Here is a 24,852-nt window from a genome sequence, read left to right as displayed (position 1 = left end):
GTGATTCTGTAAACATTAAACATGATAATTTTGGTCAAATGCCTGGCATGTTATAGATGCAAAATCAATATGGCCTCCCTCCCTCCCTCACAGATGCAACATTATGTTGAACACAAGCTTAGGGCACAGGAACACCTGGCTTGGAATCCTAATTCTGTTATCCATGAAATGTATTTTTGAGTATGTTTGTTGATATCTCTGTGCCTCAATTTCCCCATCTATAAAATGGGGTTGCTCATTCCTGTCCAAGAAGTCTATTAAAGGGATATTTACAGCATTTTGTAAATAAAGCAAATGGCAGCCATAATTAAGATAAGAACAATAATAATAATGTTAACAACAGTAGGATCACTTCTAGGGACTCACCTCACAGCCTTTGACGCAGTGAATCAGAGCAGGGTGAGGATACCATTTGAGACCAGCCGTGCAGACTACTCTCTGCAGAGAGAGGGAGAGAGCAGTCAGATTGGTTTGGGGCTGGGAGGAAGCTGTCTCGTTGTTGGCACCACATTCAATCACCCCACCTCTTCTTGGATCTTCCAATTCCTGACTTCACCCTCGCATTTACAATGATAATTTGCCCAAGTACTTGCAATAACAGGAGCCATAAGATTGCTGTAGGTATCACGATTCTGTATCTTCCTGGCAGGAATAAGGACTGAAGAAAAGCAGAATTGGGGGATGAAGACGCGATCAGAAAGGCCCTTCAGGAAATTCTTGGCTGATGTTTGATCCATGGGTGGAGTTAGGAACAAGGTGGGAGGCAGGGGGAAAGGCAGAGTGGATATACGGCTGCAGCAGGAAGATGGGAGAATAGTGTGGAGCAGGGTTTCCCAAAGCATGTGCTGAGGACCACGTTCACCAGGGTCACTGTGGGAGCTCATTAAGAAGGCAGATACTTCAGAGACACCTTGGATCTAATGAATCCAAATCTCTGAGGCCAGGGCCTGGGACTCCACATTCTAAAAACAAGACTGCCAGATGATTCTGATACACACTACAGTTTGGGAGCAGTGGATTGGCTCAGAACCCTTGGAGACATGGAGAACCCTTCCTGTCTCCACCTGCCACCATGCCATATGGGCCCGCTCCCAATTCCCTGACATTGTCCACACTGCCACACCCCTGTGATTTTGTTCTTGCGGTTCTTCTTCCCTGAAATGCCCTTCCCCATCTTGTCTCCTGGAGAAGCTTTAGTTATCTTTTAAATTGCTGCTCAAGACTTACCTCCCCTGTGGTGCCTTCCCCAACCCCCTCAGAGCTTCTAGGTTTGCATGTATGCATTTATTTATAGCCTCCTTTAATAATAATAATTACTACTATGATAATGACAACTAAAATATATTGAGTTCATTTGTGGTGCTAATTACTTTATGTATTATCTTATTTATTACTCGTTACCATGCAGTGAGGTGGGCATTAATCTTGGGTCATAAGGAGAATAAATTCCCCAGGCCTCATAGCTGTTTAGTGAAGAAACCAGGATTTGAAATGGAGCACTCATTTTGGAAATTATTTAAGGCAGCTCATAACATAAAATCCAATATGAGGATAATTTTTAAAGGAGGTGAAAAGAGAAAGATAAAGCTAGGAAGGTAAATAGCATCAAAAATGGGGCTAATATGATGTTCCCAGAAGCTCCTTTCTCTATTCTGCTATAGATGCCTTACTTTTTATGCCAAAATTACAATGATTTCTTTAAAAAATAAAATGAAAATAACCTGGAGGCAAATGCTTAGATCTGCAATGAGAGGTAAGTGTCAGGGACCAGCCATGGAAGTCTATATGATCAGGGCTTGCTCTCCTGGATGAGTGCCAGCTGATTAATTTTAATGAAGAAATGAACAGTCCTATGGACCAGAATATGGGAAATCATGTTGACCAGCCCAATTTCTCCCTGAAGGCAGACCTATACGGGAGCCCAACTGTAATTAGGTTTCTTGGTGAGCTTGGAACAAAAGGAATCACATGACTCCAAGATCGGGCTAAGACTGGGTTGGTGCCTTTCTTTTCTGCCGCACAGCATCCATGGTTCACCCTTGGATCATCCACACCTAGAATGGCGACTGGCACATGGAGGATGCCCATAAATGTTTTTGTTATAAATGCATGGTGACATCTCAAAATAGAGATGATTTTTATCAATGGGCAGTGTTTTCTTTACTTGTCTTCCTCTCTTCTAGAACATCAGAAGAGCCCTTACCATGCCTAGCATAGTGTCTAGAAAACCAGTTTAGTGTAGGCAGAATTAAAGTCTTAAACAAACAACCTAAGCTAAAGATCTGAAAACCAGTCTTGCCATGTGAAGTCTACTATGTAGTCCCCTCCTGCACCTTTCTACCTTTTCCCAATACACCTAGATGAGATGACATGTGGGAAAGACCTTGGGCAGGGGGTATGTCAGATGTGGATGCAATTCAACTTGAAATTGCTTTGTAAATTTCTACTCTGAGGCTTGGTTCTCCCGTCTGTGAAATGGGTCCTGAAAAATCACATCATGGGGCTTGTCGTGATGATACATGGAGATAAATGGTACAGGAATGATTAACCGAGGATCTGGGTTTTAGACATCTCTGTCTTTCCCCAGGACCAGGCCTGGAGCACAGCAAATACATGTTGACCAGATAGATGAAGGAATGTGAGTAGCTCCAGCGTTCCTTTCTTTCTTCCGGCTTACTTTAGTGCCCTCTGCTTCCCAGCCTCAGGGCCAGAAGCGGAGAGAATCACCTGTTTTCATTCTCTGGGAGACCTTACCCAGGCTTTCATCTCTGAGTCTGAGAGTCTGTCCCCAGGCAAAATCCAGGGGTGCTGGAGGGGCCCTTGGTAATGGCTCAAGTAATAGAACACAGCAGGGTTGGGATCCACAAGGGATTTGATGCCCATCCCTCCCCCTGTTTATCTGAGAGCTAATTTAATCCATCTGTAGGAGTGTTGTGGTGCGGTTGTACAAGTTTCTGTCAGCTGAGGTTTACCTGACGTGAGTTCAGAAAAAGGACTTTTATACTATCCGCATGAGCCTATTTATCTTTCCAAGGCTTTTGGATTTTCCACTATTCCTTAGGGCTACATGCCCTACGTGTCTCACTACAGGGCCCCTCTGTATGTGAGGAGAACTGGAAGGGGGCAAGCAGCAGGAGCTGAAGGAAAAGCTAGGCTATTTACACCACAAATTGGGAGATCCCAGATGAGGCCCCTCATATGTCAGCCTTGTTCCTTTGGATGCCAATGAGACCTCTAGCCCAGTGAGAGAGCTTTCAGACCAGGTTTTGTAAGACAGCTTTCATTTCCTGCCTTGGTGCATAAGAAGAATACACTGTCCTTCCTTCCTGGTTGCAATGACCATCAACATCACCACCACCACCACCACCTTCATCATGATCTTCTTCTTCTTCAACTTCTTCGTTGTCTTCGTCGTCTTCTTAGTCTTCTTCGTCTTCGTCGTCATTGTCGTCATCTTCTTCTTCTTCTTCATCATCATCATCATCATAGCACTGCTACCAACCCTGTCATCATCCTCATCCACACAAGCCCTGTCCTCAGAGCTTTATCTATTTAATTCTTACCATAACTATGGGAGAGGTATTATTTTTTAGTCTGGTTTATACAGGAGGAAACAGACCACAGAGAAGTTAACCAACCTGCTCCAAGCCATACACACAGGTAATGACCCTCAGGAAATAAGCCCATAGCTCTCTGATTTCCAGATCTATATTTAAACCCTACACTCTCCTTCATATTCCCCTAGCCCCCCAAACTGTAAATATAAAATAGTTTACTCTTTGGCCTGATGGAAAGACCAAGGTTCAGAAAGGTGGAGGGGCTTTGAGAGAAAAGTAGGCGGCGGGGTGGGGCAGAATGTCTCCAAGAGGAATCCCAGGAAGATGGGGCCCCAGGCAGAGCTGAAGACATGCGAGAAAGCATCTTAAGAGAGCCTCCCCATCCTGAGGCTCATATTGGACACCCCTTCTGAAACCTTCTAAGATGAGCCCTCTTTTCTCCTTAATTCTTCCCTTGATGTATAGGACTTTCTGTGAATGAATGATATCATTTAACTTATGTTTGCCGTTCGTTATCAGTTATGGAGCTTCTGGCTTTCTTTAAAAGCCTGGCATTTTCCACCCCGAATGCCTTGTGTTTGAAGAATGCCTGCCATTTAGAAGTACATCATCAATGTTTTTGAATGAGTGAGTGAACCAGTAAGCAAATGAGTGAATGAGAAATCACTGGATTCTGGACACATCTCTCCAGTATGGGCTCCACCTGCAGGGCACACAACATCTCCTCTCTGTACATCGGGACTTCACGCTCACTCAGAACCATTTTACCTCTGACTTTAGACTCTTGATAGAGCCTTCCACAGTGCTGCTGCCTTCCCTTCAAGGAATGAATTCTGCGTCCTTTGTCTGCAAGTGTCGAGTTACGATTCATAATATATAAGGTGGTTGTCTTGCAAGACAAAATGCAGGAGAATTAGCCCTGGGTCCAAATTCTGATTCAACCGCATTAGTTATGTGAATTGGGCAGTGAAAACCCAATGAGAACTTCAGCTTCTTCCTGTGTAAAATGGTGATACTATTGATCTCACTGGAATATGGTGGAGACAAAACGAGGTGGCATATTTGGACCTGCCTAACAAACAGTGATAGATAACAAATGGTAACTTCCTTTTTTTACCCTTAAGTACCCCCCTCCCTTTCTTCTTCTTCTCCTCTCTTTCCTCCCTCCTTCCATCCTTTGCCCAGATGCCATTATAAAATCCAAGTTCCCAGATGCCTAGAGGAATTTAAGCCTCTGAGGTTGTGCACTGCATTTTCCGGGAACAAGTCGAGGTACAGGGCAGACTAGGGGTGCTCCTTCAGAGCTGGTGACAGAGAGGCTGCTACCCTGAATTCCAGATGCCCAGGGCTAGGAGTCTGCCTCATCCAAAGGTTGCAAGCCGACAGCTTCCAGGCTACACAACCCACAGAAATGTTCAGTTTGGCACACAATGTGCTTGACAGGAGTCAAAATTATTTGCCAGTATTTAAAAAAAAATTTAGAGATTTTTATATTTTAAAGACTCCAGATTTCTTATACTCAAGATGGAAGTGGGAGATCTAGCCATACTCAGCACCCATTTCCACACTGCCACACTTGGCTCGAGCTGCCCCCTAGGGAAGCAGGATGTGTTTTCCAGAGTTCACCACTGTCCCCACCTTTCCCTGCAGTCTCTCCAGCACCGAGCCCAAGAGACATTGCCATCTGTCACTAAGTTTGTATTGTCTCCTTTCTTAGATGTGAGGAAGATTTCTCCGTGTCCCTATCACTTCCAACAGCGCATGCGGGGCGGTGGGGGTGGGGGAGTGGGGGCTTTCAAAGGAGAGAACTTTAAACAAATAAAGGGAGTGTTTTTCTTTATGAAAGTAAAACTAAAAATTTTAGTACACCTGAAACTAATATAATTTTATATGTCAATTACACCTCAATAAAAAAAAAAATAAGCCAACCCAGTAGACGTTATCTTGGGGGCACAGCCATTGCCTGGCACAGGGAGGGGATGACCTCTGGGGAGCCAGGGATCCCGACCTGGGGAGTGGTTTCAGGAGTGGCCACAAACATGGACACTGATCAAACCTTACATGTCAGATCAGCATGTGCATTAAATCTCAATAAGAAGAAAATTTAGAAAGTCATTTCTTAAGTTGGGTAAAATGTGCATGGGCATTTGTATTATTTTACGTGTGTCTGTCTGAAATATGTCTAATAAATCCTGCTACCAGTATTAATAATATGCCTAGGTATGTAATCTACAGAATGACACGCCTGGCCTGCTTCACCCATTTGTCCCACCAGCCTGGTTCCCGTGGGGGTCTGACTTTGTGACTCTTGATCCAGGCCTATCTCTCATTCCACAGATGGGCCAACTGCAGCTTGTAGAAGTGGTAGGATTTGTCCAAGGACAGACCGCAAGAAGATGCCTGGGCTTGAACTAGAACCTTGGTCACCTGATCCCGCAAACCTTAGTATTTAGCGAGCACCCACTGCGAGCTAGGCACGAAGGGGAGTACCGTGGTGAGTAAGAGGCCCGTGGGCCTGCCTTCACAAAGGTCACCATTCCAGTGCGCTCATCGCAGCACGCCATCTCGGTGGTGATCCCCCACTCATCTAAGTAGGCGCTGTTCTCGTCATATAGGCCGATCCGTGTGAAGTACTTAGAATAGAGGCTGTCGTGCCCCACACGCCACCGTGGGCTTCGGCCGGCTCGAGTGGGCCCACGAGAGGTGGTGGTGCCTGTCCCTCCCAGCGCTGTGCGCAGCGAGGGCAGCTTGGGAACCCAGGCGGGTACACCACGGTAACTGGCGAATACTACAAATCAGAGCTCTAGATGGTGGTGGTTGTTTTCTGGGGGGGCGCTGCAGGGGGAGGGGAGCGCGAGAGCCAGTGGTTAACTCTGCAGCAGCACGTTCCCTGGCAAGTGGTCCGTAAATGGTTTGCCCCTGTTATGACTGTCGTGCGTTCAGCAGAGACTGCGCGGGGAGCCCGAGACAACGGCACGTTAGACCGGCCAGGGGCTCCCTTCATATGCTCTCAGGCCAGGGGCTTCCCCGGCTGAGATTCCACTTCCTCCACTGGAAACAGGGGAGAGACAGACACCCGCCTTACCGGGTGTGTGGGGGGCAGGGGAAGGGGTGTAAAGGAAGCATGACCCCGTGCCCGATTCACAGGCGGCATCCACGAAATGTGCGTTCTGGCCCTGCACTTCCTTCCCCGGGGACAAAGGTAAGCGGACTTGGAGCCGAGCCCGGCCCCCACCCATCTGCCTTGCCCCGGCCCCGGAGGCCTCCGCCCTGGCCCTGCAGCCCCGGCACCAGCAGCTCTGTTTCTCTGTAGCTCTCAGCACACGGGGGGCAAGGGTATAGCAGAGGCCAGCTTTTCTGCCTTATTCCTGGAAATCATCAATCTCTGCCCTTCACCCTCCTCCCTGTTTCTACCACATTTTTTTCCTCCTGGATAATGAGGCCTCCGGAGACCAGGGGAGGTCTGAACCTCGTTATGGCTCTCTCCGTAGGCCGGCATCAATAAAGGCCGGCAGACCAGGGAACGGGGTAGGGGGCTGGGGCGGCCAGGCAGCGGGTGGGCAACTGGGGAAGGGGGGGCTCCCAGGCTTTCAAATCCCTGGATTTATTTCACAGTGAATTATAACTGAACTCTTTAGTGCCCGGGGCTCACCAAGGGAAGGGTGGGAGTTCACCCGGGGGTGGGAGGGGGCAGAGAAAAGGCCTGGGTGGGAGCCAGGCCAGGGGAAACTGGTCCGAATCCCGGGCACAGAAGACCTCCAGGGCTGGGGTATGAGGGAGGTCTCCTGTGTCTGCTCTGTGTAGGAGTGTAATTCCCCTGCCTTTGGGTATGTGGGAGCAGGGCAGGGGACGGGGGGCATGGCAGGGTCCTGGCTCTGCTTCCGGTGTGACCCTGGCCTAATCCCCTCCCTCCGTGCTCCTCGGTTTCTCCATCTGTACAACGACAGGCTTGTACTTGATCTCCAACTTCCTTGAACTTCTGACACGGGGGTTCTGTGCGCACCCCTGGGTGTGGACAGCACGCCGGCATTCACCGGGGCATTCGGTGAGAATCTGTGTGGGGCGCTGGGTTAGCAGTGGGGAGAGGCATGCCGAGGGCGGAGAACAGATGGTGAGCATGAGGTCGGAGAGACAGGGCTGCCTAGGCTATGCATGGGAGAGTCAGGGGCAGACAGGGGAAAGAGGATGGTTGGGCGGGACATGGAGCAAGGTGACAGATGTCTTGGGAGAGGGAGAGAGAAACAGAATGGAAACAGAGGCAAGCAAAAGGGACAGGACTTGGAGGTAGGGCAGAGGGCAGCTGGGGAGGAGGAGGGAGGGGAGGAGAAGAACGCTGTGGTGCACAGGGGAGCGGAGGGGGCGTCCAAGTCCAGTGCCAGCACCACAGGCCGAGTGCTGAGTAAGCCCTCGCAATCATGCCCTCAGCTCATTTGAGAAATAGTACACCTCGTATCGGGTTCTGCCTGGCTATCTGGAGCGAGATCTGCAGCAGGAGGGCAGATAGCGAGGCCCCCCACGCCCCAAGCAGGAAGGCTGGCCGGGAGGGACATCACCAAACACTGCCTTGCGGGCCCTGCTTCCCTCTTTCATTCTCTCCACGTTGAGCCAGGGCCCAGAACGGGTACATGAGGCCCAGGGTCTGCGCTGCCCTTGAGGGCAGGAGTGGGGTTCCGCTTCAGCTGTAGGGCCACAGATGGATCAGGTGACACATAGACCATGGGAGTGGCCAGCCCCCAGGTGGACCTGGGCAAGGAGGCGGCTGCCAGGAGGCGGAGCCTACACGGCCTCTGGCCAGGGCCACACCACCTAGACACTGAGGACAAGCACTGCACTTGGACTCAGGCTCGGGTTCGAGCCCTCGCCCTGGGCCCGTCGCTCACTCCTGAGATCTCAGTGTCCCCAAGCAGGGACTGCAGGCGATGCCCCCCTGCTCCATACAACAATCCTGAGTCTTAAATACAGTCTTGTGTGTTGAGTGCTGGGCATGTGCACATAGTGGGTGCTTCATAAGCAATGGGTGTTACCGGTTCCCCAGACCACATATTAATTGCTTTCCACCAAACAAGTTAAGCATGGAGAAGGATACCAGAAATCTAGGCCATGGCACATGGAAGGCCTTCTAAGAGCTTGTCTAGAGAAGCCAGATCACGCTATCCCTACAGGTACAGACTTTCCGGTCAGACAGACGTGGGTTTGTGACCTGACTCTGCTTTCTGTGTGTTCGTGGTGCCTCCATGTCCTCACCTCTAAACTGGGGACAACAGTCCTCTTATTCCTAGACTGTCATCAGGATTCAGTGGAACAGTAAATAAAAGGTCCTCCGCACAGGCCTGGCCGAGGGCAAGGGTGAAATGCTGGGGGCCTGGTGAGATGATCGTGAACAGTGCCCACCCTCAGAACAGGCGTGACAAGTCGATGATTGAACATGTGTGAAAGGACTAATGAGGGACTGGGGCACAGCAAGTGTCCAACGGGGTCACTTCCCTCCCCTAGCCACCGGGGACAGCCCTGTCACTCACCTCCACCCGTGTGGGGTTCAGCCAGTGGGGGATGTCCCGTACAGACACGTTCACTGGAAGGATGATAGACTCGCTGTTGTGGTCCAGGCACGAGGTGACACACTCCGACCCTGAGGGCAAGCACAGAGTGAGGCCACAGCTCAGCCCCCAGTCCCCTGATGCCCATGGGCTGCTCTCCCACCGTACAGGCCCTGTCACGCCTGGTCCCCAGTGGACCAGGCCATCCCGGCCTTGAGGACAGTGGAAAGAAGTGAACTCCCAGCAGGGCAGCCTCTGGTCTCCCTGACTCTATTCTCGTCTCCAATGAACAGCCTACACCCACCGCCATGTTCATTGGCCCTGAGCCCCATTTGGTCATGCCCCTCCTCTGCTTGAGAACATTTCTAAGGTTGCCCACAAGCAGGACAAAGTGTAATCCCCTTTGCCCAGCATCCGTGGGCTCCCATGGTCTAGTCGATCTCGTCTCCCATTAACCATCTTCATGCTTTGGGTGGTCCAGCCAGATTGCCCTAGGTTTTCCACCTGAGTCCCACAACCCCTTGCCTCTATGTTTCTGCTCCCATTCACCCCTTCCCCTGAATCACCCCCGTCTGCCTTCTCAAGGTCAAATCCTATCAGTTCTTCATGGCCCAGTTCAAATCCTCCAAGAAGCCTGCCCTGATTTTTGCGCCTGAGTGAGAGCAGTATTCAGCAACGAGGAGTCTCTCGGTGCTGGCCTTACGCCATCCCTCTGCCTACCTTTCCACAGTTACAGTGATGCCCTAGATGGACAAGGATGAGGGGGACTCATCTATGAGCCTAGCCTGGTGCCTGACATGCAGGGACTGCTCAGAATGCATCAGCCCAGGGCGTGGTGAGCCCATGAATGCAGCACAGCCTCCTAGCTCCTCGCTTTCTGCTTGCTCAGGGCTTGCACACACGCCTCCCCTGTGCCTTTAGACCCTTCCTACTTCTCTTCAACTAGTGCACTATTAGTGATCCTTCAGACCTCAGTCCAAGTGCCGCCTACTCCGAGGAGCCCTCCCTGCTTTCCTGACAGGCCAAGCCCTCTCACGGGCACTAGCCCCTTCCCACGGGCTTGGTGACTGTTGTATTGATGGCTCTCTTCCCTGCCGGACTGTAAACTCCTGAGGCCAGCCCTCTCCGTGCTCCCCGTTCCATGCCCAGAGCCTGGCACTGTGCATGGCAGCAAGTATTTGTGAAATGAGTGGGAGAGACAGGGAGGGCGTGAATGCGTCCATGGACAAGGGACCGAGGGAGTGGGTGAATGCACAGGAGGACATGGGTACCCAGATGGGGGAGTGAATGAATACAAAACTGGATACGTGGATAAAGGAACGAGAAAATGAATGCACTGATGATAAACAGGGACAGGCGGGTACACAGCAGCCCTCGGTGAGGGACACCTGACTTTAAGCTGTGGGTTGGCAAGTCCATAATTTGGTGCATTCATTCTCTACCCTGACCTCACACATTGTAAAGTCTCCTGAAAACCAAGCCTATCCCACGAGGTATCTCCAGGACTCTCAAGCCGTGCTCATTCATGTGGGCAAAGAATGGACATGTCAGAATCTGACCAAGGCCCTAAGGAGGTCATTCCTCTACCTTAATGCCTGGACTACCATTGAACACTAACTAAGTGGACCCCAAGAGACAGCCAACTCGATTCTAGTAGCCACTCTAAAGGTGTGTGTGTGTGTGTGTGTGTGTATCCCCCCACACATATATAGGTATATATGGTTTATCTATGAGGGCCCTTCTTATTGCCCTCTTGTCCATCTCTTCAGTCTGAGAGACTCAACAGGACTGAAGAGGGGATGAGGGTGGAGTGTCAGGCCTAGGACAGTGTTTAAAACCTCTTCACTTTACACACAGGGCCCCCCAGCCCAGAAGGGGGGACAGATCCCTGGCCGTGCAGGTGGTTTTCATATGTCACACGTTCTCCTGAATATCCCGTGCTGTACCACAGGTTGTCACCACACCCATTTCTCAGGTTAGAGACGTGCACAGAGCTCAGGTTACAGAGCAGGCGATTAGGGGCCCATGAATTAAAACCCACGTCCTTCGTCCTTCGGCCTTCCGAGCCCAGCAATGGATACAGGGGAGCCCAAAAGAGGAAAGAGAAAGGAAGGTAGAGGAGAGAAAAGAAATGGGGGGGGTTTGCAAAAATACCAAAAAGATGAGTGATGGGAATAAGGCGGGGTGGGGAGTCACGAAGTAGCTGGAGAAAGTCAGTGCTGTGTGTTTGTCAGGAGATCTGTTCTAAAGGAGTATTTAGGGAGCGAGGTAGAAGCAAGGCTGTGATGATAAAATCTTTTGCAAAAACAAGAGGCAGCCCGTGAGGAAAAGCCAAAGGCTCTCTTCTCGCAGGAGGGGCACAAAGGGGAAGATATGGTCAACGCAGGAGGCCATCCCTGCCCTGCTCAGCAGCAGCCCCGTCTCCCCTTCCCCTTCCCCGCAGCTCCCTCCCCTGCGCTCTCCTCCCCCACCCACGGGGCTGGGGCTTTAGGATCAGGCTGCTATGTTGTGATATATGAGCCAGCCGGAACTGGCATCATTACTGAGGGTGATCTCACCAGGCCCCTGCCTCTCCTTCCCAGGGAGGGGGAGAAGGGGTGGGGAAGCAACTTTCTGAGGGTTCCTAACTGCCACCGAAGCCAGCCTGTGCTGCCCGGGGAGGGGCCCACAGGGAGCTGCTCTGGGTGGCTCCAGAACGTGTCCTCCAGCCCCCAAGCCCACACGAAGGAAGGGACCACATCTCACCCCTGATTATAAGGCCTTGGATCAAATCCCCTCCTTGGTGAGGTGGGCTCTCCCGAGGGAGGGGCTCAGCCTGGGCTTCTGATGTGGGAATCTTTGGAGGTGAGGAAGGGGAAGGACCTGGAGGTCAGGAGGGAAACCTGTTTCCCCTCCTTCCCAATGGTTGTCTCCCAGTGTCCCATGCTGCCTTTACCCTCTTAGCTCCCGCATTTGCCCCCCACCCCCACCACCGTGGATCACCATATTCATAAAAGGGGCATCTGCATGGCAATGGGGGACATGGGTACCGGGAAGGGAAGGACATCCAGGTTCCAGTGTCGTACTGACTTCTTCCCCTTTCTGCTTGACCGTGAAAAAGCTCGGTGGGCAAAGGAATGCTACGGCCACACGTCCGCCTCCCTCTAGCTGGGCGAGCCGAGAGCCAGGCCGTGCGCGGCTGCGACGTGTGCGTGGGGCGTGTGCACACAGTGGCCGCGGGGTGTATTTGTGCATCTCTCTGCACAGGTAACATGTGTCAGGGCATAAGATGTGCCTGTGCTTGTGACAGGTGTGCGACCAAATGTCACACCTGTGTGCCTATTACGTGACTCTGGGTGTGTGTGTTAGGTGATGTGGCTGATGCGTATGTGCCAGGCATGAGTTAACGATGCGTGGGTTTGGGTCTATGTTTGGTTATTATCCATTTGTGCTTGTTGTTTATTTTTGCATGTGTGAATATATTTGAGCGTATCTGTGGAGGTAGACAGGCAGGAAGTCTGTTTCTATAAGTGTTTTGTTTTGTTTTGTTTTAAAATAAGTCACTTAGGGATGCCTGGGTGGCTCAGTTGGTTAAGCGACTGCCTTCGGCTCAGGTCATGATCCTCGAGTCCCGGGATCGAGTCCCGCATCGGGCTCCCTGCTCCGCGGGGAGCCTGCTTCTCCCTCTGCCTCTCTCTCTCTCTCTGTCTCTCATGAATAAATAAATAAAATCTTTAATAAATAAATAAATAAATAAATAAATAAATAAATAAATAAATAAAATAAGTCACTTAATGAAAATTTTCCCTCCCAGGGCCACTTAATACCAGTCATGAGTATAAGTGAATATTCACTTGCGTACCCTGACCGAGTTGGGGGTGGGGACCCATCACAGACATAAGTGTCTAGAACCACCTATCAGGAATGATGGAGAGAAGAAAGCGATGGCTTTGGGGTAGAGCAGCCAATGTTTTTGACCATTGCTACACCTGTTGCCCCAACCTTCTAGAACGCCTATATTGGCAAATGACACAAGATACCACCCCTCTGCAACTGTCCTGGTCAGGGTCCTTTGGACTGGTGAATCTGTAGGAACTTAAAGTACCTTCTGAATCATCAGAAACAGCAACCTTGCACTTGGAGGTTTTTCTCACCCACGTAGGAGCAGATGCTCTGGGCTCCATGCAGGAGCGCTGATTCCTAGTCTGCTTGTAGGTGAAGAACATATGTGTGCTCTCAGGCTCTATGTTTCCCTCTTTGAGAGGCGGTGGTCAGAGGCCCCACACACCTCCCCTCTCCAACCACAGGCCTCGATTCTGGATAAGAAGTGACAGCTCCCATTCTGCTGGATGCAGAACTTGTTGGCTCTGTGTGACTGGGAGTGAGTGTGTGCGTGATAACCTTCTGCTCCAGACATCCCTGGTAATTATCCCATAAATCACATTGGCCATGAGAAAGAACATCCAATTCCCTGGGCTTTTCATCATGGTCAATTAGGGAATCAGCCCAAGAGGTCAGCATCACCGCCCTCAACTGAGGTCAGACTCAATGCACGCCCACTTCCCCAGAAAGCCTCAGAGCCTGTGATTAATGCATCTGTCCAGACGCCTGGTTTCAACCAGGCCAATCCCTGGCATCAAACCCCAGGTTGTCTCCTCTCACTGTGAGCACTTTGTGAGCTAGCCTATCGCCACACAAATAGTATTCTGAACATGCTCTTTATCCTCTCAGTGGGAGGCCACTGAGATGCCAGGGCAAGAACTCGGGCTTCAGAGTAAGGGAGATATTCTGTTATCCCTTCAAGTCTCCATCTCCTCATCTGTTAAAGGTCATGGAGCAGATACGAGACAATGCCTCTAAAGTGCTTGCTGTGAGGCCTGACCCTTAATAGGTACTCACGAAGTATTAGGTTTATGCACAATTTAAGATTAACACCAGACCACGACTGCTTTCCGAAATACGACGTGTGCTTCCGCATCTCCTTCCCTTTGCACCACATGGTTCCTTCTGTCTGGAAGCCCATCTCCTGCCCAACAAGCTCTTTCCAATCCCTACAGCAGCATCCCTTCCCCTGGGAGCCTTCTGTGTCCCCCGACACGGCAGTCAGCTTTTCTGTACTCCGGTCTGACTCTCCACACTCACCGACCGTGGCTTCTCCAACATGCGTGCCCTTCACTCTCTTTCTGGGAGCACAGGACCTGGTCTCTCTCATCTCTGTCTCCCTCCCACAGGGCATCACGAGCGAGGCACTAGCCCCAGGCTCCCAGAAGGACCTGGCCCTCCCACTGCCACCCTCACGCGCCCACCGTACCTATGGCATAGCCTTCCGGGCACTGCAGTTTGAGGTTGCTGTTGAGCGGGTCCGGGGCCGAGCACTGGCCCTGCATCTCCTGGCAGACGTGGAAGGAGCCGCTCCAGGTGCCGTCTTTCCGGCAGTGGATGATGTTGCTCCCACGTCCCTGAGCACCACAGAAGAACAATCAGGGTGACCAAGGGGGACTGTCACCCTCACCATAATCAGCCCCTCCAAATAAAAGAGGAAACCGTTCCTCATCTCCCCAGGGCCCTGGAAGTGTTTGGAAAACAACTGCTTAACAACGGTAGAAACCCATTCACCCTAAAATAGAGGCACTGTTAACATCTCTGCTTGACAGGTGGGGAAACTGAGGACTCAAACATGCTCAGAGCTCTCCAGGGAGCCTAGCTCCCACGATTCCTGAACCCTAGCTTCGAGCTCTTTCAGAGATTTCGGTCAGAGGGATTTGTTTTGTGTGTTGATTTTTTTTTTTTTTTTAAACGAGATGGTAGGTGACCAAACGCACCCCAGCTCATACAGTAAGTAAGAACATGGGTCCTGGAGCTGTTTGTGAGAGGGTAGGCATACGGCAAAGCTTGTTTCCTCTCAGCCCCTGAGGAAGCACCCCACGGGAGGGCTCTGCCACACGCGAACTTGGTAGGTCGGAAGCTTTTTCGTCCTTCCTCTCCTTCTCCTTCCTTCCTTCCTTCCTTCTTTCCTTCCTTCCTTTCTTCCTTCCTCTCCTTTTCCTTCCTTCCTTCCTTCCTTTCTTCCGCTCCATTCCATTCCATTCCGTTCCAGCAGCAATGGCACCCCCGGAGGTGGTGTGGGGATACTTCTATCTGTGCCCTCCCCTGCCCTACACAGTTTCTACACTACACTACAGAGTTTCTCGATCTGCCGCAAGGCGGCAGGCACACGCGGCTTGCAGGCACCGTCCTCTCCCGCTGAGCCCCCTTTCAAAGTCTGGGATTCTCATGGGAGGTCCCGCTCCGCAGATACTTTAGAACTGCCCCTGAATCCAAGGACCATTTCTTAGTGCCCAGTCTGTGCCCGGCTCTGTGGCGTCCAAAAGTAAAGTGAGCCAGTATCGGCCCCCGTGAGAAAGACAGTCATGTGAGCAGCCAGCCACGTCAGTGTGAAGGTGCTCGGTGCTAGGTGCTCTGAGGACACAGGGAGAGCAATCGGTTGTCAGGGGCAAGCAGGGAGGCCCTGTAGAGGAGGTGATGTATGGAAAAGAGTTTTCAAGGATGCATAGAATCACAGGCAGAACAGGGATAGAAAGACCTTTCTGGAAGGCCAAAGGGCATGTGCAAATGCAAGGAAGGACAGTGAGCAGCAGAGAGCTCCCCGGGGGTTCTCATCTTGTGAAGCAAGGGAGGATGAGCTGCTTGGCAGATGCAGGGTGGGGCCTTCAAAGTCAGCTTATGGAGTATGGTGGCCTCTACCCGTTCAGAATGGAGAACCATGGGTGGCTTCGGGACTGGGGTCCCTCCATCGTAGAACAAGCTGTATATTCTCTCCCTCTTTAAAGCTTTGGCTAAGAAGAGAATCCCTATATGAGGCCAGAGGAGCTGACTGCTCTACTCTCCATGCATTAGCTGCTGTGCCCCTCGGCTTCTGCTCAAACTCCTATGCCTGGCCTCCGGAGCCCTCATGGCCTTAGCTCTGGCTCATTCTCCATGGTTTTGCTCCCTACAGCACCGCCACCAACCTCAAATTTTGGTTTAAATTGCCTGCACCCTCAAATGCCCCGTATGCCATCTCCAGCCGCCATGCTTCTGCTTTCACGCTCCTTCTGGTGGCTGTGTCTCTCTCCCCACGCAGACACCTTGTCTGGCACAGACGACCCTGTCCTACCACTGCTCTAGCCCCACAGAGCACACTACCTTAAGGTCTCTGACACGCCCTGCCTCTGTTTACCATCCTTTCCCACCTAGAGGATGAACTCCTCAAGGCCCAAGACCGTGCCCCCTCCATCCCCGCATCCTCGGGGCCTTTCCACAGCACATCACCGGTCCTGATCACCTGGTCCATTCATTCATCACTCAGTAGATATTTGTGCTCATTCAAGAACTGTTTAACAGAAGATGGGGTGAATAGGTGGAGAGTTATGGTGTGAATTTGTTCAATAAGCAAGGACACAAGTGAACCTGTGGGTGAGGGGATAAATGCACGAGTGAGCCAACGAAGACATGGGAGAACGAGGGAATAAATGAATGAGTGCATGCAGGAGGAAATGAATCAGCTCGTTGAAAGGGCTGATGCAGGCCGAAGGTCCCCCATCTGAGAAAACAGCTGCAAGGAGACAGGATTCAGGAGAGAAAGGGGGGCCCTCTCCGGGCCTCTCGTGGGCCTTTCCAACTGCCGTGGAAGCATCGGTGGCCACGGGACAAGGGTGGCCCATCCCAAGCATGCAGCTGTGGGACGTCTTGCAGAGTCCACCCCCAGAGGTTCTGTGTGAGCTCAGGGAGAGTTTAGGCAGCTTCGCCTGGCTTCAGAGAAGCGACTCTCCCTCCTGGAGCCCCAGGCCCCAGGCCCCATGATTCTGCTGGGCCCTTGGGGGAATAGGAAATTGACCCCAATTTCCTGGAGCCTTGGCCTGGGCCTATGATGCATTTGGCCTCCAGCCCCTGAAGGGCTGCAGACCTCAGCACAACGTGGGCCAGAGTTGGCTGGGGACCTCGGTTTGCAGCAGAGAACGTATTAGAACTAGCTGGAATCTGCTCAGGGAATTTCGCCATAGAGAAATCCACCGTAGAAGGCTCCACCATAGAAGAGGGGAGCATAAAGGCCCTGGTCTTGCTGCCTCCAGCCCCTCTCCCTCCTGCCCAGTTTATCGGGCACTTCCGGCTGCTGATTAAATCTGCGTTTAAAAAGTATGCCATCCTTCTGCTAAGACACCTTCGCCTTCCAAACGAGTCACACTTGTGCCCTGGCACTCCAGGGTCTCCACGGTGGAGCCCAGATGGCAAGGCTAGGCCCATCCCTTGCCATGCACCTGTCTTTCCTTCTAGTCTCACGGTTAGCTGGTCTCTCCTGCACATTTCTCTTGCTTCCCACCTCCGCATCTTTGCCCTCGCTGTGCCCTCTGCACAGCAGACTTTCCAGAGCCTTTCTGGATTTCCAAGTTCCCCTTTAGGACTAGATCTTGGTGCACTCAGGGCTTACCTACCTGAGTACAGAGTCTCAGAATTAACCCTTGATGTTAAGTCTAGGGTGACCACAGAAGACCTGACGTTGAGGATGCAATCTGAGAGAACCCAGGACCACTAGGCAAGGAGCGTGCCAGGTGTACTCAGCTCTGAATGCACAGTTCTGCACGCAAAGGTGAAATCTCATCCAAGAGGGCTGAGCATCCCTCAGCAAAACATTTTGCCTCTCTGTGCCCATGAATAGGTCTGTAAAAAAGCACGTGTGCTCTCTCAAACTCTCTTTAGTCACACTGGTTCACAAAGCACTAAGGCATACAATAATTATATTATCAAATACCCATCATGTGCCAAGTGTTTTACAGGCATTTAAAAATCCTTTTAACAACACAGTAGAGTAGAAATCATATCCTTGTTGCAGATTTGGAAACTGAGGCTCAGCTAGGAAGTGAAAAGGTGAGTTTTTTAAATGATGCTAGTGTTAATGGTTAGCAGCATGGACTCGAGCCAAACGACATAGATTCGAATCCCAGCCCTGCAACTGCCCAGCTGTGAGTATTTGGGGAAGCTCCTTAACCTCTCTGTGTTCCTTACTTTCCTCAGCTGTTAAATGGGCATGGGGTCCCCTGCCTGACAGAGTCATCACGGGGACTGAGTAAGTTAGATTATGGGAAGCCTCTCGAGCTCCACACAAGCACCGGGCTCTCTCAGTGTCAGCGAAGGTTCTAGGCCACTCTGCTGCCATGTCTCTGGGGGGACTTCAGAATCCGCTCAAGCATCACCCACATTTTAGAAGTGGCAGTAGCCGCCGTGGGAAGGCAGCATGCCCCAGACATGGGGATTGCCCGAGCCAGAGGCGGGTCTCCTGACTGTGAGCCTCTGTGCCTTTACTACACTGGAGGGGAGAGGCGGGGAGAGGGAGAATTAGATTTCTTCTCCTTAGCAGAAATGGAAATAGACAAAAGAGTGGCCGAGAGACACAGGGCGGCCTCAGAGCGGGACAGACCCAGGCAGCGCAGGCGGGACATAAAGGGCTAAGCTTTGGAGGCGGGCTGACTAGGAACGGGAACCTCCGGTCCACCACTCCTGGCCATATGGCGGCGGGAGCGGGGGGGCCACCTTAACTCATGGAACCTCAGCTTCCACATCTACAGAATGGGGCAGTAATGCCAGACAGATGCTGTGGGGCTGAAATAAAGTAGAGCACTCAGCCCAGTGACTGGCAAGGAGTAAACGCTCAATAAATCACTGCTGCTATTAATTACTTAATTCCCAGGCAGTGCCCTTATATGCACTTTGAGCCTTCCAAGGGTGACGTGTAGCCCTATGTGTACGAGGAAGGACCGGCAGAAAATCGGGTGTGGGCAATGACTCAGTTAGGAGATCAGAGACATGAAGATCTGAGTCTGATGGTGCCTTGCTGTGCGACTTGGGGCAAGTGTCTTCCCCTCTCTGGGCTCCAGTGGTCCCATCTATAAAATAAGTGGGTTGCAGCGGGGGATCTCCTAGGTCCTGCCCACCTCCTGTGAAGTTTCTAACTTGCTCTAGGAAGCCCAGAGTGTCCAGGCAAGCCTTTGACAATGCTGCAACCGGAAGCCACCCCTGCTTGGAGAGGCGTCGTGCGTGGGAGGACTCCGCCGTATCCACAGCAGAGCCCATAAAGGCATGAGCCAGATGCATGCCCCTAGTTGCAGGAAGGCTTTTACGGCCACCTCTGCGATCCATGCAATGACCTGGGTGCGTTACTGATTGCACTCCTACCCTTCCTGTCTTGCTTTTGCTGAGCTGCTAGAATCCCTGTTAAGAGCATTACTTCGTCCACAAGCACCTTTAGCCTCTTCCTCTGCTGCAGTCCCCAGGCATGCATCTCCCACAGACTCTGTCCCAATCACAAGACGGCTGTTCCCCTAATCACCTACAAATGCCACCCCCTCCCCCATGCTTCTCTTGTGGAACCAGGCCTGAGTTATCACCTCGGACAGCTTAGGAGCATCTGCGCTGGATTAAATGTTGGGGCAATTAGCACTTCTCCCCAGCTGTCTGGGGATGGAGTTCCCACCCTTTGCCACTAGCATGCCCTGGAAGTGTTCAGGGGTGGTAGGAAGAGCAGGGTGGAGAGGCCCGTCAGCACCACCCACTCACTCGTAACCGTGGGCAAGAACTTAGCCTCCAGGACTTCTTCCCTCATTCGAAAAAGGGGATGTTGGTTTCTTTTTCAAATGTCTGGCTGGTGGGAGTTGTCAAAATGAGAGAAAGTCCGGGGCACCAGTCTGGCATCCCGGAAACACTTTAAAAGTAAAGAAGCTGTTATTACCAAGGTTCTCCGTCTTGGTTTACAAAAATACTAACACTATAAATTCGAGAGCTGAACTGTGCAATATGGGAGCTACTGTATTAGCGGGGCTGTTTGCATTTAAATTTGAACTGTTTAAAATTAAATAGAGGGTAAAACGTGGTTGCTCGGTCGCTCCAGCCATGTTTCCAGTACTCCACAAGCCAGATGTGGCCAGTGGCCACCATACCAAAAAGCACAGACTGGGACAATTTTCATTACAGCAGAAAGTTCTACTGGGCATTGCTAGTCTAGCGAATTCATATATTGTACAGGTTTACTTGAGCAATAAGTCAGGTTTCCCTATGGTTCATACCAGTCTCTCCACCCCACACTGTGGCTTCATGCATGACAGATGCCCCCTTTCCTGACTTTCTGGGGCTAGCCACCCACAGAGGGATAGCTTTCAAGCCATTGCCTTTCTAGATTCTATAGGAGCGCACATGGAGCATCAGGGATTCTCTCCACTAGAAGTGACCTTAAAGGGAAGCTAGTTCATCTGTGTTTTTCTTCCCCAGGGCTGCCATGTACGGTGGCACAGGTTGTATACTACACAATTTCAGGGGTTACTCATAGGCATGCTGTACTTTCATTACCTTATTTAATCCTGCCAAACCATGAGGCAGGTGATATTATATCCCCCCCTCCATGAGAAAACTGAAACTTAAAGGTTTTAACAATTTGCCCAAGTCCTCCCACTGGTAAGTGGTGAAGTTAGGATTCGAACTCAGAGTCCAGATCCAGCATCATACTGGCTCCCAAGGAACAAATGAACTGGAGGTTTTATTTGTCAATTTGCTTTTAGCATTAGTGGGAGGGAGTATGTGAACTTCCCCTATACTAGTCCCTGTCCTCTTCTGCCAGGATCTGGAACTTGTTTGGAAAGCAAAGAATTCCGGCTCCATACAAGCTGTTTAATTCAAGATACTCTGGGCCGTAGGTTTCTGCTGTGTTTACAGGCAGCAAGAGGGGATCTGAGGTGAATACTAGATTTGGCTCTCAGGCCCCTGGTCTGAGGGTAGAGGAAATTCATTTTCGGTACAAACTAGAAACGTCAATTGTATTAGGAGCCCATTTGGCACGCGTCCCCTCATTCTTTGAGCCGACAAGCAATACCCCGCTCCTTTGCGTCTAGCCTCTTCGCCAGTTGCCAAACAGAACTGCTTGAGTCGTCTGATAAATTTACATTTTCCTCTCCTTTAAATACAAACTGGCCATGAAAGGTACTTGGCAGGCCCCAGGCAGACTGGGTTTCAGTTTGATAACATGACCGCGGCCAGAATAGTATTTGGCTCAGCAGTTTGGGTAACTGTTAGCAACAGTTTTATGTAAGGGAGGGAGAGGGAAGTTGATCAGCCTGCGTGAGGCCGTGGTAATCTCTGGCCTTTGCTTGTCTCGGCCCTGGCTTCTGCTTCCCTGGCAGGCAAGGATGGGAATGACCTGGGTACGCAGACATCTAAGAGTATACACGACAAAGGATTTTCAGGGGGTGCCTATTGGATTCAGTCTGTCCACAGTTGGGGGGCTCTGGATTCTGACTCGGGCGACACCAGCTCCGTCACCTTGGGTGGTTGAGTGACTGCTCTGAGTGTGAATTTTTCTCATTTAGAAAATGAGATTTTTCTGGACGTTCACTGAGGCTCTCATGGCTTGACATTCCATGAGCACCTACTAGGTGTCTGGCACTGTCCCAAGTACTGAAAACTCAGGGCAGATGAAAGAGGTGGTAAAGCACTTCACAGCCTGGGGAAGGGGCACCTGAAATGAGTTACAGGCAGTGTGGCCAGTGCTGGGGTGGGGGGAACCCAAGCAGGGGCACTGAGCCCAACCGTAGAAGGGACCTCAAGAAAGAGTTCCTGAAACTGATGGTTGCCAGAGGGGAGGGGTGGGGGGATGGGCAACACAGGTGCAGAGGAGTGGGAGTGGGAGGTATGGGCTTCCAGCACAGGGAAGATAGTCCACGGTAGTGTGACAGCCCTGCATGGTGACTGATGGTAGCGACATATACGGCGAGCACAGCTGTGTTGTACACCTGCAACGAATTGTGTGTCAACCATCCTTCAATAAAAAAGGGGGTTCCTGGAGGAATGGGTGCCCAGGCTGGCCTGGGGAGGAAGATGAGGAGCGAGGCAGCTGGAAAAGGAGAGAGGAGCTCTTTCATGTGAGGAGCAGGTGAGGGGGCATTGAGGATGGTGGTTTGCCAGGGCCTGGCACTGGCGGGGCACTAATAAAAATGGATGAGGACCGGCTGCAGGTGAAGCCAGCCCTGGGTCCCAGACGGCTAAACCCCAGCCCCACCTGGCAGAAGGTCCTTGCACACCCTTGAAATATAGGGCTCGGCCTATCAACCCAAAATGGCTGGTTTATCGTGGTGGAACCGTGGTGGATTTGCCATTTCCCTTTTCTGTTCTAGATTCCCTACCTGTCTTAGAAGGAGTAAGAGAAACTTTAGTCATAGACTCCATCAGCAGGAATGGCTCGAGTGCCAGACTTCCTCTTGGTTACAGGGGGATGGAGATAAGATCCCAACCCTGCTATCTCCTCCTGGTCTCCCTTTCTTCCCTAGTGTTCTCCGGACTGTATACTTCTCATCGGAATGCGGTTCCCCTTCTCTTCATGCTGCCAGAGCCAACTGATGTCTTGAGGACATGGCGGCATTGCGTTTTTAAATACTCCAGGGACAACCACAGGTGATGGTGGTGGAAAGTTGGCAAAACCACCCTGGTCATTCCTATCACAGTAACTCAACTGTGATTGTTTTTACACCATGGGATTCCATATATGCTTTCCTTCATAAGGGCTCTAACACTAACCATTTTGCAAAGCTAAGAATCTCTGAGCCAAAATAGGGTGTTTAGGGAGGAAAACAAGGCTCAGGGAGATTCCCAAAGAAGATAATCAGAACCCAGTTTCTTAGCTCCTGCATTGGTGACACTGCCGTATCCGCAGAGGATCCAGAAGGATGCTGTTCTTCAGATACAGACGGGTCTTCGGTAAGCAGATAGGATGGGGCCCAGAGCACCAACCTTCAAGTTCAAAGAGTCTTACCTGGGCAGCATCGCTGTCTTCACACTTGATTCTACACTCGCTGTTGAACTGGAAGCCATTCGTGCACTGGTAGAGCCCGTGGAATTTTGGTGGAGGTGGGTCACAGGTCACAGGAACACAAGCGCCCTCCTGCCAGCTACCATCTTGGGTACACTGAGTCTTGAAGGCCCGTCTTCAAAGAAGAGATAAAAGAAGAGATGTCTCAAGGATCAGATGGCTGGACTCATGCCCTATCCAACACCCAAGTTTCTCTGGAGCCAGCTGACCTCTCATTTCCCTTTCCCACTCCGGATCCCTGACCTGCCCTATTAGTTGGTAAGGGGCACGTGTAGGGATTAAAGAAAATTCATTGACTTGGATTAAGCAAGAGTTTCAGACATTCTCTCAGTTCCATGTGGACTGAAATAAACTCAAGTCCTGCCAACTCTTGTCCTCTTCCTTCCTTCTAGAGTGTTCTGATGGGTGCTAGTACAATGATGATATTCATTCCTACCATTTATTGAACAATTACTATGTGCCAGGCACTTTGCAAACACTTTCTAGACACATCCTCATTTATTCTTTACAATAATATAATGCAGTAACTGGTATTATCATCTCGATCTTATTATTGAAAGTTGAGGCCCAGAGAAGTGAAGTCGCTTGCCTGAGGTCACACAGCCAGGAGGCAGTTACTAACAATGTCCCTGTAGATTCTCACAGGGCAGCATATGAAGAACAGTGGGTATTGCCTCCAGCAAAAAAAAAAAAAAAAAAAAAATGAGTGCTTCCTTATAATCGGACATCCAGACCTGGTTCTCCTCGCCCCCAGAACCTGTGAGAGTGTGTTTCCAGCCCTACTTACTTCTTTGACTTCCGAGAGGAGCCAGGCACGTGATATCCAGGTTTGCACTTGTACTTGCAGAAAGAGCCCACCTTGTGCTTGTTCTCTCGGCACCGGGCTGTCTGGAGGTCTGCGTTGGGCACTGGGGGCGGAGCTAGGCACATGAGCTCACACAGGGCCTCTGGGAAGGACCACAGGCCGTCCTCCATACAGGTCAGGAGGCTGTTGTTGCCTGGAGGACACAGGCGGGCAAGGTTAGCAGACAGGGTGAGGGGGGTCTCTGACACCCAAGCTAACTTATGGGCTGCCTGGGTTTCATTAAGCTTGAAAAGCCAGAGGGTCCTCCTCTTGGAATTCCAGCCCCTTCTGTTTCCAACTGAGGGCCTCTGGGAGATGGAGAGCGCTGTGACAAAGAGAAGATCCAGCTCGGGGACGAACTCACCCCACATTGACAGTAAATTAAAATTCAAGGATCCCGACTCCCGATTCAGAACCTCTTCTACTGCGTAGGAAAGAGACCTTCCATGGGGTGCCTGGGTGGCTCAGTTGTTAAGCGTCTGCCTTCGGCTCAGGTCATGATCCCAGGGTCCTGGGTTCAAGCCCCACATCGGGCTCCCTGCTCAGCAGGAAGCCTGCCTCTCTCTCTCCCACTCCCCCTGCTTGTGTTCCCTCTCTCGCTGTGTCTCTCTCTGTCAAATAAATAAATAAAATCTTTAAAAAAAAAAAAAAGGAAAGAGACCTTCCTGCTCCTTCCATCCATCCTCCTTGCTGCCCGGTGGGCATCCAAGCCCACAGGGGAAAGTACATATGCCCTCTAATAACTGACAAAGCAGGCTCCCATCAGAATCGACTCTGAGCTCTCGTAGCAGTGTGCCGGGCGACCTCGAGCTGCTGGCCGCTCCTCTCTGGGCCCCGCGCCCCTGTACATCTCTTAGCCCCCCTTGGGCCTTAAAGTGATGGCACTATGGTATCCGGAGGTCTGATATTTTTTTGCAGGCCCCAGCGTTCAGTGAAGCTTCACCAGAGCAGCGCTCCCCTGAAGCCCGTGCCAGCTCCGACAGGTGTGCGGATTGCCACCGGGAGGCTACGGTGCAAAGAAGTAAACCACGAGGCATCGGGCTTTTCACT

At 51.3% G+C, this 24,852-nt stretch overlaps 1 protein-coding gene across 1 annotated transcript in view; it reads right to left on the bottom strand.

Annotated features, from left to right (window-relative positions):
* Positions 1–24,852, bottom strand: part of PAPPA (pappalysin 1) — a 240,753-nt gene that overhangs the window by 22,934 nt on the left and 192,967 nt on the right. The window contains exons 16-20 of the mRNA XM_036087337.2: positions 23,746–23,956; positions 22,902–23,073; positions 14,385–14,532; positions 9,077–9,186; positions 367–438 (exon numbers count right to left, since the gene is read on the bottom strand). Coding sequence (XP_035943230.2) covers positions 367–438; positions 9,077–9,186; positions 14,385–14,532; positions 22,902–23,073; positions 23,746–23,956 — 713 coding nt within the window. The remainder of the gene's footprint in view (positions 1–366; positions 439–9,076; positions 9,187–14,384; positions 14,533–22,901; positions 23,074–23,745; positions 23,957–24,852) is intronic.

Source organism: Halichoerus grypus, chromosome 14 (assembly GCF_964656455.1).
Source record: "Halichoerus grypus chromosome 14, mHalGry1.hap1.1, whole genome shotgun sequence".
Lineage (NCBI taxonomy): Eukaryota > Metazoa > Chordata > Mammalia > Carnivora > Phocidae > Halichoerus > Halichoerus grypus.
This window is presented reverse-complemented; position numbering and strand designations above follow the sequence as displayed.